This window comes from Lonchura striata, chromosome 5 (genome assembly GCF_050655825.1).
Source record: "Lonchura striata isolate lonStrDom1 chromosome 5, ASM5065582v1, whole genome shotgun sequence".
Taxonomy (NCBI): Eukaryota; Metazoa; Chordata; class Aves; order Passeriformes; family Estrildidae; genus Lonchura; species Lonchura striata.
Genome location: NC_140707.1, coordinates 67,281,531 through 67,297,901, shown reverse-complemented (window position 1 = coordinate 67,297,901; position 16,371 = coordinate 67,281,531). Strand labels below are relative to the sequence as shown.

General features: G+C 42.9%; 1 protein-coding gene across 5 annotated transcripts in view; it reads right to left on the bottom strand.

Moving 5' to 3' along the window:
* The window catches only part of WDR89 (WD repeat domain 89), a 32,723-nt gene extending 16,352 nt beyond the window's left edge, over nucleotides 1-16,371 (bottom strand). Inside the window, exons 1-2 of one of the 5 annotated variants that reach the window (XM_085580902.1) lie at nucleotides 16,086-16,371; nucleotides 14,791-14,888 (exon numbers count right to left, since the gene is read on the bottom strand). Coding sequence is in view for 1 of the 5 variants with exons in the window: in XM_085580900.1 (XP_085437026.1) it covers nucleotides 11,718-11,744 (27 nt within the window). In the remaining 4 variants the exon portion in view is untranslated. The other 4 variants (XM_077783920.2, XM_085580901.1, XM_085580900.1 and 1 more) reach the window with 4 other exon arrangements.

Sequence of the window (16,371 nt, the reverse complement as noted above, 5' to 3'; positions counted from 1 at the left end):
GTGTCTGTAACCACTACACCAGATAATCCCCTTAACAGACTGAACACTCTACCTGGGAATCCTGGGAAAGTCACTTAGCTAAATTTGCTTGATTATTTTTATCAAGTAACATGATGTTCTCCACAAGTGGAAACAAAATGAAGTCACCCCCTCTACCTGAGGAGGAGTAAGTTTTGTTCGAGGAAGCACAGCCCACAAACAGCTGCATCAGTACAACTGCAGGAGACTTCCTCAGTGAACTGTGCTGAGGGACGTGCACAGGGCAGGCAGAGAACAAGACCAACATTACACAGCACTACAGCCTGAAATGGCCTGGTGAGGTAATTTTACAAGTATTTAGGTGCCCAATGACGCACAGAAACACCTGCCAGCATATCAGGGACCACCTAAACAGGCAGTATGACCTGTGGAACTCACTGCAATTAAGTACCTCAGCATTTTCTGAGCCTCCTGTAAAACCACAGAACACTGGCTTTTAGTGCAGATGATAAAAATCTTCCCTTCAGAGGCAATTCGACTCTGGCACTACTGAACCCTTCTAGAAACCCAAACTATTTCAGCAATGCATACAAATGAAAACTTTACCCAGCAAAACCAAAATTAAACACAATTCTCTTGGATTCTCTCACAGATTCACTTCTAAAATATGACCTGAAAAAAAGGAAAAATATACTTTTCCTTTCTGTAACACAACAGAAAATTATATTCTGTAACTGCAGTAAAGACTCTGTCAGTTCAGAGCCAGGAAAAGCACAGCAGCATTTACCTTTTTTAAAGAGGTATTTGCAATGGTTTTAGTGATTCAAAAACTACAACCATTTTTAAAATAAAGATGTAGGTATGTTATTACAGTCATCCACTTCTGTCAAAAACACAGGTTCAATGAGGCCACTATTTTGTGTTTAAAAAGAATCAAAACCCAAACACTGAGGTTATCACAGCAGGTTTTAAGGGGTCAACACTCCAGTGATTTCTCACTGGTACTGATATTTCCTTAAGGCCTGCACCAGCAGCCAATCCCAGGTACAATATGCATGAATTGACCCTTTAAAAAATAAACACCCAAAGAGAAATGGAATAAAAATCAGGCAGACACAATGTGAGAAAATATTCTCATGCCTTCCCAGCTGTTCTATCATCAATTTTTCTGCAAATTCTCCAGGCTGGATTTTTAGGGGTGGAATGTGCAAGTTTCCATGTATTACTTGCTTTAGTTGCAATTATTTTAACTGCCCATGAGAGACCAAAAACAAAGGAGAAGTTGCTATGACAAAGCTGCATTCTGCTTTTTCCTTTCCTTCTTGGCGTTGTTTGTGGTTTCAGGGGTTTGCTTTCCCTCTTCTAGTTTGGTGTACACAAATATTCATGACACCATCTGACAAACCAGCAATTTCTTATAAAACAGCTTAAGCAGGCACACATAAAAACTTAATTCCCAAGTCACAAATAATCTCACTAAGCGATTTGCCTCAGTAATATCCTGACAATGAGGTCCACAGGTTAATCTTCTACATCAAAGCAACCTTTCAGAGCACATCTACCAGTCATTTCTGCCATAAAATGCAGACATCCTGTGGAAACTCCTTCCCCCTCTGAAGCAAAGAAGTTCAACGTGTTTTCTGGCATTACCCTGTGTACAACCTACCCACAGAACTTGTTCCTTCCTTACTTTTCTGGGTATGTCCTCAAATGAAACAAGCTTTTACTAGAACTATTACATAAAGCCAACTGCTCTCAAACGCTGTTTGCTGTGCTGCTTAAACACAAAACTGTTAAACATCCATGCAAATTAATAATATAAACTGAAGAAATAAAATATTTTTAACATTATTAATTAGGAAAACTGCTTAATTCAATTTACTGAAGAATTACAATGGAAGTTTCTATTTAAATAGTTTCAAACACACATGCTTGAGGGTGGAAAAAGGAGTTTTCGTAAACCAGCTCTCCTGCAGTGCTATGGTTACTAAAAAAATCTAGTTCCCTCTGCAAATTTCTTGTAAGAAAAATATAGTTTTCCAAGCTGACCTGATTTTAAGCTCTAAATATTCAGACTTTGTCTACTCAAAAGGCCAAGTAAACTCAAACAGACAAGTTCCTGACAAATGTCATCCATTTGGAAGGCGAGCTGCAGTTGTTTAAATATTACTGACTATGATAGAGAGTATCTTTCAATAAGCAGTTCCTACAACACTCATGGCAGAGCTTTTACTGCTGGGGAAGGTGAAGGAACTTTACAAATACCCAGAAGTTATAAAAAGCCAGAGTCTGCAAAAGGAGGTTCATTCAGTTTTAATAATATTTTCTGGGAAATAAAATTAGCTCAACACAACTCAAAAGCTTTTGCCCAGAATGACTTAACTACAGCTATTCTGAAATATCAGAAAATTATGTTCATATTTTCAGACAGAAATGCAATTTCTACCATCAGGAAGGTGAAGGTTCAATTCTATTTCCACTGCAACAACTCAGACTTGTGTTCGATGGCAGCCAGGTTTTTGCTAAAAACTCAGTAAAATGTCTGCTTTAGCAAGAAAGTCTTCAGACTATTATGAAATTGTGATTGAAGGTTATATAAACAATTCATGCTCAAACTTCAGGGTGTAGCTGCCAGCCCTTCCTTTTCAGAAGGGGAAGCCACTGTTGTATTTTGATGGGAAAGTTTAAATGGCAGGAATAGGATCTGTGTTAAATTTATGAGACAAATAGGAAACAATGGTCTTCCAAACACAATAGAAGATAACTAAGCACTGGACTGCAGCCACCTCAAAGCACATGGTCCTCTGCACCAAAGCACTTTTAGTTCCTTAAGTTCAACAACAGAGGTATCTGTGTTCCAAAGAATCCCTTGGCAAAATCAGAGTCTTTGAAATGTTTTGGACATAGCACAACAGGCAGTTGTGATGATCAGAGAGGAGAACTGCTCATGTTTGTATGACAAACTCTCTGACACAAAGAGTTGTACCAACAGCTTGCTCTTGGACTACTCCAGATTCAGAAGAAGTCACAAAGGGCATTGGCCAAAAGCTCTTCTTTCCCCATAGGTCCTCCTCTCCTCAGAATGTGAATTCTGAGAATGCTGCCAAATGTGAAGTAATCCATTAAAATCAGGTTTTTCACTTTCTCCAGCAAAGTCACCACAGTCTGGATCTACAGTCTCAACACTGGCAAAATGCAGGGGATGTCAGGGTGCCAGGAAACCACCACCACTGGGATGACACACCAGCACCTGGCTGAAGGTGCCTGGCTCTGGCCAGTCACTCGTGCTTGGAAAAAAAAAGGTGTAATCCCATCCTTAGGAATCCCCATTCCTTAAGGGGAACAGCTGAATCTTTCAGCTGCATCCACACCTGCACCCTCCGAGCCAGGGAAAGCCACCTTTTCTAAATCAAACCTGAAACTTCTATGTTATTATATCTAGACTTGGAACTACACTCAGGTGATCTGCTCCATGAATTAAGTACACAGTTACATGCAACCCCTGCACATCTCCTGGATACCACAACTACCAGAAACAATAAACTTCTGGAAGAACACTCAAAATTCATCGCATCTTGGGAAGTCAGAATAAATACCATTCTCTGAAATAACCTAAAATATTTTGACCTCCAGGGCATCCTACAAGGCTCCTTTAAAAAAGAAATAAACTCAATGTTTAGAATAGAAGGCACGAAGTAGAAGTGATGCCAAAGAGGCAGGACAGGATTTTTTGATGCCTTTGTTATGTGTTTTTCACTGGTGGAGTGTGGAAACAACTACACAGCAAGACTAGAAGCAAACAGCTGTGCTAAAGGCAGCCCTTTCCAATGGTGGAGAAATGAAAAGCAAGCACCTATCTGCACAAACTAAACTTAACATTGTCCCAGCACTTGCTGCTGTGCTGTTTGTGCAGCATTCTAAACGTTGCAGCTTCAGCTCAAGCCAACAGGCTCATCAGTCAGTACTCTTCAATCCAGAACGTTTTTCAAAAGATAAACCAGCAAATCATAAGTTATTTCCCTTTTCCTTTGAGTGGTGTACAGAAGATGCTGCCAAGTTGCATAGTTCTCCTTTCCAAAAGGGAGTGTTAGCTCAAAAATATATAGAAATACAAATTTTCCTTTGAAAAATACAGGGAAAAATGTGGAAAAATGGCACATTCTCAAAGACTTAATCACTAACGTAAGAGTAACTTATGAGTAGGAGGGTAGAAACACGTAATAAAAATGAAAAAGACCTGTAGTTCTGGCAATCTTCTCTGCAGAGGTCAAATACCAAAAATAGCAAGGGATCTGAACAGCAGCAGATGAAATCTTGCACTGTTCTTTCCTACTATAAACAATGCAAGCAGACCCTCCCTTTATTTTCACAATTATTAAAAGTTCCAGAGCAAGCTGAGAACAAACCCAGAGCTCTGGCAGTGGGAAGCAGCTCGTGCATGCACAGGACATGTGGTTTACATTTGGGAGCAGTGCTGCCAAGGCAGGGAGAGCACAGCAGTGCTGCAGTGCCCCAGTGCAGGGAGAGCACAGCAGTGCTGCAGTGCCCCAGTGCAGGGAGAGCACAGCAGTGCTGCCCTGCCCCAGTGCAGGGAGAGCACAGCATTGCTGCCCTGCCCCAGTGCAGGGAGAGCACAGCAGTGCTGCACTGCCCCAGTGCAGGGAGAGCACAGCAGTGCTGCCCTGCCCCAGTGCAGGGAGAGCACAGCAGTGCTGCCCTGCCCCAGTGCAGGGAGAGCACAGCAGTGCTGCACTGCCCCAGTGCAGGGAGAGCACAGCAGTGCTGCAGTGCCCCAGTGCAGGGAGAGCACAGCAGTGCTGCCCTGCCCCAGTGCAGGGAGAACACAGCAGTGCTGCAGTGCCTCAGTGCAGGGAGAGCACAGCAGTGCTGCAGTGCCCCAGTGCAGGGAGAGCACAGCAGTGCTGCAGTGCCCCAGTGCAGGGAGAGCACAGCAGTGCTGCAGTGCCCCAGTGCAGGGAGAGCACAGCAGTGCTGCAGTGCCCCAGTGCAGGGAGAGCACAGCAGTGCTGCTCTGCCCCAGTGCAGGGAGAACACAGCAGTGCTGCCCTGCTCCAATGCAGGGAGAGCACAGCAGTGCTGCTCTGCCCCAGTGCAGGGAGAGCACAGCAGTGCTGCAGTGCCCCAGTGCAGGGAGAGCACAGCAGTGCTGCTCTGCCCCAGTGCAGGGAGAACACAGCAGTGCTGCCCTGCTCCAATGCAGGGAGAGCACAGCAGTGCTGCAGTGCCCCAGTGCAGGGAGAGCACAGCAGTGCTGCTCTGCCCCAGTGCAGGGAGAGCACAGCAGTGCTGCCCTGCTCCAATGCAGGGAGAGCACAGCAGTGCTGCTCTGCCCCAGTGCAGGGAGAGCACAGCAGTGCTGCCCTGCTCCAATGCAGGGAGAGCACAGCAGTGCTGCTCTGCCCCAGTGCAGGGAGAGCACAGCAGTGCTGCCCTGCTCCAATGCAGGGAGAGCACAGCAGTGCTGCTCTGCCCCAGTGCAGGGAGAGCACAGCAGTGCTGCCCTGCCCCAGTGCAGGGAGAGCACAGCAGTGCTGCCCTGCCCCAGTGCAGGGAGAGCACAGCAGTGCTGCCCTGCCCCAGTGCAGGGAGAGCACAGCAGTGCTGCCCTGCCCCAGTGCAGGGAGAGCACAGCAGTGCTGCCCTGCCCCAGTGCAGGGAGAGCACAGCAGTGCTGCCCTGCCCCAGTGCAGCAGCCTGCAGACACCTCTCCTCACTGGCAGCAGTCCCCAGCAGAAGACAGACCAGGAAAATGATCTGAGCACAGAGGGGAAGCACAAAACGCCCGTCAGGAATGCTCAGTTTCTCCAGCACACACTCTCCCACAGCTGGGTTTGCTGTTTCACCCAAGCAGAGGGAGAAGGGGTTTTTCCAGCATTCCCATAAAGCCTGCTGAAGGCAAAGTGCATTTAGTCATCAGGCAGGAAGGGATAAAATGCACGAGAGGCTATGCTGAAGTGCAGAGACAAGATGTAACTGCCAAGAGAATTATTTTATCCTCTGCAATCAGCTACATCTCGTTTCCAAATGTAAGGCACAGTCAGAAAGAAGCTCCATGTAATTCTTCATTTGTAGTACAGAAAAAATTGTATCAATAGAATAGAAAGGAGGAAAAAGATAAAACACAAAGTCTATGGGAAGATCAAAAAAATTAGGTCTACCAAGCTACTTGCCTTTCATGAAATCAATTCCTGCCCTCCCACCAGGACTGAGCTTTGGGGTACAATTCTGTTTAGCAATGGAGAGAGGAGCTGTAGGTGGGAGAGAGAACCAAGGAAATGGCCTTAAACAGTATTGGCTGGAGGGAAAAAGTAAGAGACAGACGTAGGAAAGAATAAAAAGGCCCAGGTGCTCAGTGCTTTGGGATTCAATAATTTAAAAAAATTTTTCAAAATGGAAACTACAACTATTCTGAACTCATCTTTTGCGGGCATAAGCAAGTGTTCACATAAAAAAACAAAACATCTTTTGAATATTATACTGGAAACAAAACCTCTTTCGAATATTATACTGGACATCAATAGAGAGATTGCAAAAACAACTTCTGAATTGGATCAAGCATAGCTTTAAATGCATCAATCACAAAAACCATACAGTGACTATTTTCATCAGAAGAAAACTTTCAGACTGGGTTTTTTTTTGTGTGTGTGCAAGATTCTGTATTCAAATGAGAAAGACCTGTCCTGATTTTGCCTCCAACACTGGAAAATATGATGGAGATCTACAGAGATCTAGAACATTTAGGCATGCCTTCAGGTCCAAAGTGCAACAAATTAACATTCAAGCTTGAGTAATTGAAAGCCTATTGACAAAAATGTATGAACCAAAGAGATCATAAAGAGCTGCATAAGATCAGATGACCAATTGAAAAAGTGGAGAATAATCCAATGTACAATTAAAAAACTCAAATAAGATAGACCACACTATACAAAATTATAAAAATGCCAAATTACAAATTTTGACTTCAAAATTAAGACAAATTTATTAAGATATGATTGTCAGATTGCTAACCTACCTTCTCTAGAACAATTTAGAGCACCCTGACATAAATATGGGAAACACAGTTTCTAAATACTCTAAGAAACAGTGTAAAACAATAATTCAAACACATTGGAGAATATCCCTTTTTCAATCTTTTCATCCAATTCCATGCTGGTGACACAAAGGAAGCTGTCCCTGAAATCCCACTCTGCCATGAGCAACTGGACCCAGCCAAGAACTTCCCTGTGAGGGGGAGCTTTCCTTGTAGTGACCTCAGCAGGTAAAGAATACAACTGCATCCAGGTGTGGGTGAGGTGGTCATCCAATAAAGGAGAAATAAGAGGATAAGAGATGCTCTATTTTGCACTCATGGCTATTCTCAGATCAAGCTGGCAGAAGCTTCAGCAGAAGCAATCCTGTTTCATAAAAGCAGGTCTGAAAGAGTCCCAGGCAAAGGGTAAATTACAGAAAAAGATACTGCAACTGGGCTATTTGTATTCTAAAATCAATATATTATGTTTTCTTCTTTTTTTCTGGCAAAGAATATTGTATTTAAAAACACTCTGAAAGCTCATCTATGCCTAAATTGCACTCTCAGAAGCCTCTGAACAGGTGAACAATAAATGCTGCATCCTCAGGTGGATTCTGCAGTACAGGAAAACTGCCCTAGTGCTGGGCCCTGGCTTCTGCACTGAGCAAGGCTCTGACATGGGGGTCAAAGATGAGGTTTGTGTCTGTAAAGAACCACAGCTATCCTGCCAGTCTGCTGCAAACCTTGAAGAGAATCCAAGTCTCAGCCTTCTGCACTTGTGCTTATCCCATCATACCACAGCCACCACAGAAAAGTCATTTCCTTTCTCCTGTGAGCACCTCCCACCGAACACATCACACCGAGATGGCTTCTTGTAACCACAAACATAGGAAAGAAGATACAGAGCTAAGCAGCCTCTCAAATAACAGAGCCACAGCTGCTGGAAGTCCAACACAGAGGGTACAATGGTCACCTGCATGTAGCATTAAGTTTTGATCCATTCACACTTCAGCCACGAGCAGCTCAGAGGAGGTTCATGCTCACTTTCAGCATTTTCCTTTGTGAAGATGTCCAACAGCTTTGCTGTCTGACTTGGCACCAGAGCTATGCACTGGGATGGTCAATTCAGGCAGAAATAAAGTATTTCTCTAAATGGATTTACCAAGAACCTGACCTACAAACAATTCCCAGTCCAGACTGTGGCAGAACAGCTTGCTAAGCAATTCCCAGCAAGGGCCAACATTCACTCCTCACCTTCCCAATCAGTGATACAAGGACAGTTTTTGCCCAATTCACCATCCTAGTGCACACAAACATCAGTGAGCACGTTCAGCAGCACACTTTCACACAAAAAGCTTCATTCTGAAAATCTGCACTACAAGATACAATGCAAAAGTCACTGTGACACTGTGGTGCACCTGCAAATTCCACAATCAGAAAGTGCTCTGATGCTCTTTCAGGTCTGGGATTACAAGAAAGGACTCCAAGAGTGACAATTTTCAGAGCCATTTTAAGCTGAACAAAACACCACATGAATGGGTAAAACCAATGATCCACCCTACAGAGAAAGGTGAAAGGAAAAAATTACTTACACAGCTGCATGAATAATTTAGTGACTCTGCAACAACACCATTTATTTCCTTCAATTTAGACACTGCCATTTACTACCAGCATCCTCATATAGAAGAAATGGAAAACAGGAAAAATCAGGAAAATCTGGAAATAAGTAAGAAGTCTTCCCAAAGATTAGTAAAACTTGCTGAAATTCTTCCAAAAAATGTATTTCTACACCACAGGAAGCCTGGGAAATTTCAGCCTGAATTTAGCAGCAACCATAATAAAAGGATATCAAGAAACTACTGTAATTTGAAAAAAAGCTTCCACTACCACACACACTGGTGCCAAAATACCTACAATGACATAAAGTCAATGTTTTATTTACTGGAATATTTCAGAAATTCTTTCACAACAGTAATTTACCTGAAGTACACTTCATTATCAGAGCTCATTCTTCAAAACACAAAACTATTATGTTTTCAAGACTCTTTTCTTAACAACCCAAGCTTAAATCAGTCACTGCTGAATAGGTAAGAAGATTCCCCTAAACATGCAGATATAGGGGAATACAAAACAACATTTGTGTTCTTGGTAATTCTTAGCCCCACTCTAACATCACTGCCCAAGCAATCCTCTGCAGTTCCAGATGTATTGCACAAACATCTGCCAAGCCTACTCAGGGAGAACAACTTCTCATTTTCCTCATCTGCTTCCCCAGAACCTGCAGATCACCAACGTGTCTTTGCGAGTCACATCCCACAATATCCTTTTTTTTTATATTTAGCTACTCCAGAACATCCCCACGTCAAGGTAATTTGTCAGACCCTCTCCAGTTTCAAAGCAACACGAGAAACTTGAGATCCCTGTGTGCCTGTGGCAGTTCACAGACTATCAGTTTCCAAAACATGCTCTTTGTGCACAGTCTGACAGCTGGGGGCTCTGCTGAATCTTTATCATGCCCCAAGTTCAATTTTCAATGCTTTGTAGCAGACAAAAGGAAAAGATGTCATCTAAGTGACAACAGGAAGATGGAAGAGGCTGAAAAAAAGGGTTTCAGAGCTATGTTGCCTTTATCCTGATGAGGAGAATTTACTTTTGAGTCTCCACAAAAGATGCTAAGGCATCGAGGATGTGGACATTGAAGCCATGCAAAGGACTCTCTTCAGCTCTTTGTTTTCAGGAGCCTTTAGACAGTGCTTACTCTTGAACCATACATGGAACTCCAGCAGCAGCTTCATCAATGCCATAAATGATTAAAAAACCCAAAAAAATAGCTTTTACTTTTCATGACACTCAAATGCACAGTGACTTTCCATACTCCACCAGAAGTTCACATTCAATTTTTTTTCACTCTTTAAGTGATTTAGGACTCAGTCTCAAGAAATAAAATCATGAAAGAGAAGGACAAAGTGTGCAGGTATTGACACTCCAGATTTTCTGATCAAGAGATCTGCTGTATGCACCAGCACAGACAATCCCTGCTGGCCAAACCAGAACTCCATGTTTTTGTTAGGACCCAAGAACCCTGAAGACCTCGGTGGGGAACTTACTTTTCTGAGATCCACAAATGCCTTTCCAACATATTCAGCAGCCTGTTGCCCCAAAAAAAAGACAGGGATAAAAAGCAAAGTCAAGAGCTTTTTGCATTTTAATAACCCTGCTCTCAAGCCATGTTTGTTCTCAGTGCTTAAGTAAACTCATATTTCACAGGGTCAGAGCAGGCTCCCAGCAGTGCCCTGTGCTGAGGCCAATGTCTTGATAACTAAGCCATAATCAAGTGCAGAGAAGGAAGGGTTAGATCATGCAGGTAATGAACTGTTTATTTCACAAAAAGTAGCTGGATGCTTTGCCTTGTGTAGCTTGGCAAAGACAGAGACTGAAGGGGATACAATTACTATCTACAAATACATCAAAGGAATAAATGCTGGGGAGGGAGGGGAGCTACTCAAGAACAATACTGGCACAAGAGTTTAAAAGTATAAACTGACCATAAATAAAATACAGAGCAGAAATCATAAAGTTTAGCTAGCAAAATACTTCCCAGTTATAACAGCAGGGGTAAAAACTTTTAACTGTCTTCATCTGCTTTTATAACCCCGCCAGCCTGGCACCCACCACTGTCCTTGCACAGCAAAGAACCCAAATAGGAAGGCAGAGTGAGAAACAAGCAACTCTGAGATAAGCTGGCTCATTAGTCCTTTCTGGAAGATACCACGCTGCCAGGCAGACAATAACAAGACACATTATTTGCTCAGTTTCAAGAGCAGCATTAAGACCTTAGTAAGAGAGCATGTGTGTGCACAGAGAGCACGCAGCTTCCAGCTTAAGGTGGCGTCCTGTCAGTGTCGGGACAGCAGGAGCCCCTCCACACAGCCACGTTCTAATTCCAAGGATTTGGGCAGGAAAAACTCCAGAGGATGGGGCAGACTGCCAGGGGCTGTCATTCCGCTCTCGGCCACCGGGTGTCGCCAGTGACCGGCCCAGAGAGCGGTCGCGGATTACCAGAGACAATAATAATTAACGCGAGTGTTAATAAAGCACCAGTATTTTTTTCTTCTTTTTAAAAGCCTCCCTTCCTCTAAGCAGCCCGTTAATCAAAAATCACGCTTAGAACTGCCTAGCACAAAAAACGGGAGAAAAAAAAAGCCAACCAAATTCAACTACGCCACAACTTTTCTTTCTGAACGATCAGAGGTTAAAAATATACTCGTTCTTTATTAAAGTCTCATTTGGTGACTTTAATCCACAGATTTGGATCATTCTGACTTCATACCAACGCCCAGATGTCCATGCAAAGCACACATAAACATACAGGGAATGACTGACTTGTGTGCATTTGTATTTGCTCTTCAGCATGCAAATGCTGAGTCCAGAAACTCCCATCACTCACATTTCCTAGGGAAGAGAGGTGAACAAACCAAACCCAGCAAGCACAAAACCCTTCCTTTCTCAACCTCTTACACTCGTATCTATCTCCCACAAACATTCCTGAAACAGGAGTGTTCAATGCACATGCAAAATAATAGTTGCTCAAGACATTAAATCACTAAAATTAACTTTTCTTTAAATCTTTCTCCCTTTCAAATCTGAGTAATGTATTTCCTTATATATCCTGGCAGACATTGAACAAACTAAAATCAAATCCTCTTACCTCAAAAAACTCCTTCATGAGCCACATAAAAATTGAAGTCAGAATTGCTAGTAAGAGCTGTATGTTTCTAAACAAGAAATTTTGCTTTCACAGCTGCTTGTCCCTTCTGATTGCACAAAGGAGTAGTAACACATAATTTCAGCTCTCCCACTCTTTCCCATAGCAACAAATATACACAAATTATTATTATTAAAAAATCCTCAAATTATTGAAAAGTAAACAATACAGGTTCCTATTACAGGTACTCCCAGCATACAACTCCAGTTTGCCAATTTTAACTAAATGTTGGGCTGTCTTTTCACCAATATAACAGCACTTTTGCATCTTGTTTTTAATGAGAAGCTGAGCAACAGTTTTGCCTTGAAATAACAGACAGGGGAAAAAAGAAAGATCTCAGTATGGTAAGAGATGAGCTCAGATGGTGAGCTGCAGAGAGGTGCAAGTTAAAAGTTGCTAATCAGTTAAAAATACAAAAAAAAAGTTTTTGCTGAAGAAATAAAGCAATTGCAAGAAAGGTTATAAACAATACAGCAAAACAATCACTTTAAAACTAACTTTGGATGTGCATAATTTAATTCAAGTCAGCATAAGAACTAGGAGTGTTTTAATGCATCTGCATTTCTACAGATAAGATTCAATTGCCATATTAAACAAAGAACCTTTTCATTTTGATTTTTTTATTAGGCTATCATTTATCTGGAAAACTACAGAATTAAAAAGGAATATCAAGTGCCCTTTCAAGGCCACAGTGCATTCTTATATAAAACAAGTCTCAAAGACGAAAACAATAGGAACTAATAAATTTTTAAATACTTGCATTCATCTATCTGCTGCACATTTAGTCTCGAACTAAACATTAAGGTCACCTTAAAACATTTTCAGCAATATAAACAGTGCAATAAAAAATAATACAAAATCCTGATTAATATTAACAATCTTGAAGAAGGGCTTTGAGATTAATGTGAAAAAGAGGTGATAAATTAATGTAAAGTCTGTAAAGGCTATAAACAACAGTACAGATGGTTTATGTTGCAAAGGAGATCAGACTAGATAATGTAATAGTCCTGTTGGACTTGAACACCTGACATAAACAGAATCAAAATTCATCAGACTGAAAAGTTTATAGCATGATATGGACTTGTAAAATGGACAGCTGCAAATATTAGCTTCCTGCCAATACTTCTAAATTATTTTGGCTGTTGAAAAGACTCATTATATAAGACTTAGAAACAGGACGGAAAACACATTCTATACTGGGACCTTCAGAACAGCCTCATGGAATTACCCAGTGTTTGTGCTGCTGCAATTTGAGTGTGATTTTTACAGTCCTGAACACTGGCTGAGCTTCTTCTCTCCCACCCCCACTTCCTGCTTTGTTCTTACTCAAATATTTTGTTAAACTTGCATTGAAGTATCAGCTAAGGCAAAAATACATCACAGAAACAATTCAACCAAGGCAATATGTTGGCATCAGACATCCTTCCCTCCCAGCTTAATGCTTTATTTACCAAAGCATCCATCTCTATCCCATTTCCCAGTCCCTCCACCTTCCACTCACTTAAGAAGCTAAAAAAGCACTGTCTCAGTCATGTGCAGAAGTTACCTCCACACGTATTTAACTAACCAGCCCCAAATTAAATGCAGGATGAAATAAGAGAGGAAAACACACCAGCAATAATTTATGTAATTCTTTTGTGTTTAACTCCTCTGTTGAAGGAAAGGGGACAGTTGCAGGGACAGGAGAAGGGGAAGAGCTAAGGGAGAAGTGGGTGAAGGTCCCTGAGGAGGGCAAAGGCATGTTTGAGGCTGAATTTCCTAACCCTAAAAGGGATTGGGCAATATGCTCTTTTTCTGCTTTTCTTATATCCTCCATTACCCACCCATCTTGCACCTGAACTGCTTTGGAGCACAAAAGCACAGTCCCAAACCTTGCCAAGACCCCGATTCACAATTCTCAACACTTCTTTTTAAAGTCTGGTGTGAAAGCCACTAATGGGTTTGCCCTCACACAGGAGAAGCTGAGCCCCATAAAAAACATCTTTTCACTCACCAAATAAACCCAAGTTTTAGACTGTCTGCAGAGGCAGTTTGGTATCAACACAGCTGAGCAGCATGGTAGTGCTGATTTTCTTCTGTTTTGCCTGTTTTTCTTTTTTTTTTTTTCCTCCCCAGAAATGCTTGGAAATACCATTATTTTTATACTTCAAAAAAAAAAGCACAACAAAGCTGGAAAATGCTGCCAGCAGGCAACAATCATCTGGTCTCTCAAGACACCTCCCATGCAGTCAGGTACAGACCAGACCCCAGGGCTGCCCTGCAAAAATGATGCAGTGAAAGAAAAAAGCATTTTTTAAAAACATTCATCTTGAAAGGTTGAGAGAATTGGGATTGTTCAGCCTGGAAAAGAGAAGACTTTGGGGTGACCTAATTGCAGCCTTCCAGTACCTGAAGGGAGCCTGCAAGAAAGAGGGAGAGAGACTATTCACCAGACCCTGGGGTGACAGGACAAGGTAAAATGGATTTAAACTGAGAGAGGGCAGGAAGAAATTCTTTACTGTGAGGGTGGTGGGGCCCTGGCACAGGTTTCCCAGAGCAGCTGTGGCTGCCTCATCCCTGGGAGTGCTCCAGGCCAGTCTGGATGGGGCTTGGAGTAACCTGGTGGAAGATGTCCCTGCTCATGGCAGGGGGTTGGAATGAGGTGATTTAAGGTCCCTTTAAATCCAAACCATTCTATGATTTTATGTTATTTTGTAAAAAACATTTTAAGCCACCTGAAGATCATCAATTCATGCACAGAACTCTTATGTGGAAAAGAAAATTAATATATTTATTTCCAAAAGGTCGGAGACTACAGAAGAAAGAGGCAGGCTCCAGGTCAGGCCAATGCATGCAGAGCCTGTCCAGGAATTCCAGGCCCACCTTTCCCTACAGGGCTATTCCTTGACCCCATCAAAAGAGACTTGGAGGAAAACACAAACAGCTACACCAGTCTTTAAACAAACAGAAACCAACACAAACAAGCACAGTGTTAAAATCAGCACCTGGAAACCATGGGATTCACATGAACACAAACCTGTTCAATCACTCTGCTGGCAGGGACAATTATCTTCAAGGAGCTGCTCTGCACAGACACTTCACTGAATCTGATTATTCTCTCAAATAGGAAACCCACTGAAAATATGAGGAAATAAAAGGCATTAGCATAACTTAGTTCTGAGAACAAATTTTTTACAGACCTAAATACCAGCATACTAAGAAAAGAGCTTGCGTTTCTGCATTCTTTCAAATATGTAACACATGTCTAGAAAAAATTAATTTTGAATTATAGGATTATAACCAATATGTGCCAGTAACAAAACACAGAACTGACAGTCCTACTCCCTATATCTTTTAGGAAAAGTTAATTCTGGAGCACAGCCTACTGAAGGATATCTGTTGATTATATAAAATAAAAGTCTAGGTTATGTATATCACAGTTTTGGCAGTAATTTCTGTAACTACTTTTTAATTCAAAACCATAGAAAAGTTTCATTTTTTTCCCCAAAGGAATACAACTACCAAACAAAAACCCCCAAACTGCAACTTTCATCTCTTTTTCTGACCTTTTCCAGATTTGTTTGGGTGTGGGGCTTTTTTTGTTATTTTAGCTTGTTACTATCATTAATAAAGATTCCCACCTGATGCTGACCTCATATTATGAAATATATTTCATTAAATCACAAGTCACTGAGGCTGAAAAAGACATTTATGATCGAGTCCGGACATTAACCCAGCACTGCCAAGGCCACCGCTAACCCAAGCACCACATCCACACGGTTCTGAACACTTCCAAGGGACGGCGATTCCACCTGGGCAGGCTGTTCCCTACCGGATCCTTATCCCTGTATCCCTGTCCTGCCAGTGTTCCTTATCCCCATCCTTATCCCTGTCCCTGCCGGTGTTCCTTATCCCGATCCTTATCCCTGTATCCCTGTCCTGCCAGTGTTCCTTATCCCCATCCTTATCCCTGTCCCTACCGCTGTTCCCTACCGGGATCCTTATCCCTGTCCCTGTCGGTATTCCTTATCCCCATCTTTATCCCTGTCCCTGCCGCTGTTCCCTACCGGGATCCTTATCCCTGTCCCTGTCGGTATTCCTTATCCCCATCTTTATCCCTGTCCCTGCCGCTGTTCCTTACCGGGATCCTTATCCCTGTCCCTGTCGGTATTCCTTATCCCCATCTTTATCCCTGTCACTGCCGCTGTTCCTTACCGGGATCTTTATCCCTGCTGCTGCCGGTGTTCCTTATCCCGGCCGTGTCCCGGGTCCTGGTCCCTGCCGGTGCTCCTCACCGGGATCCTTATCCCTGTCCCTGCCGGTGTTCCTTACCCCCTTTTTATCCCTGTCCCTGTCGGTGTTCCTTATCCCGGCCGTGTCCCGGTCCCTGTCCCCGCCGGTGTTCCCTATGCCGATATTAATCCCTGTCGCTGCCGGTGTTCCTTATCCCGGCCGTATCTCGGGTCCTGGTCCCTGCCGGTGTTCCTTACGGGATCGTTATCCCTGTCCCTGCCAGTGTTCCTTATTCCGCCCCTTACCCCGTTTCCATTCCCGGTCCCGCTCCCTCAGAGCCGCCCCGGCCGCCGCCGCGTGCGCGCCGCGCGGCCCCTGAGGCCCC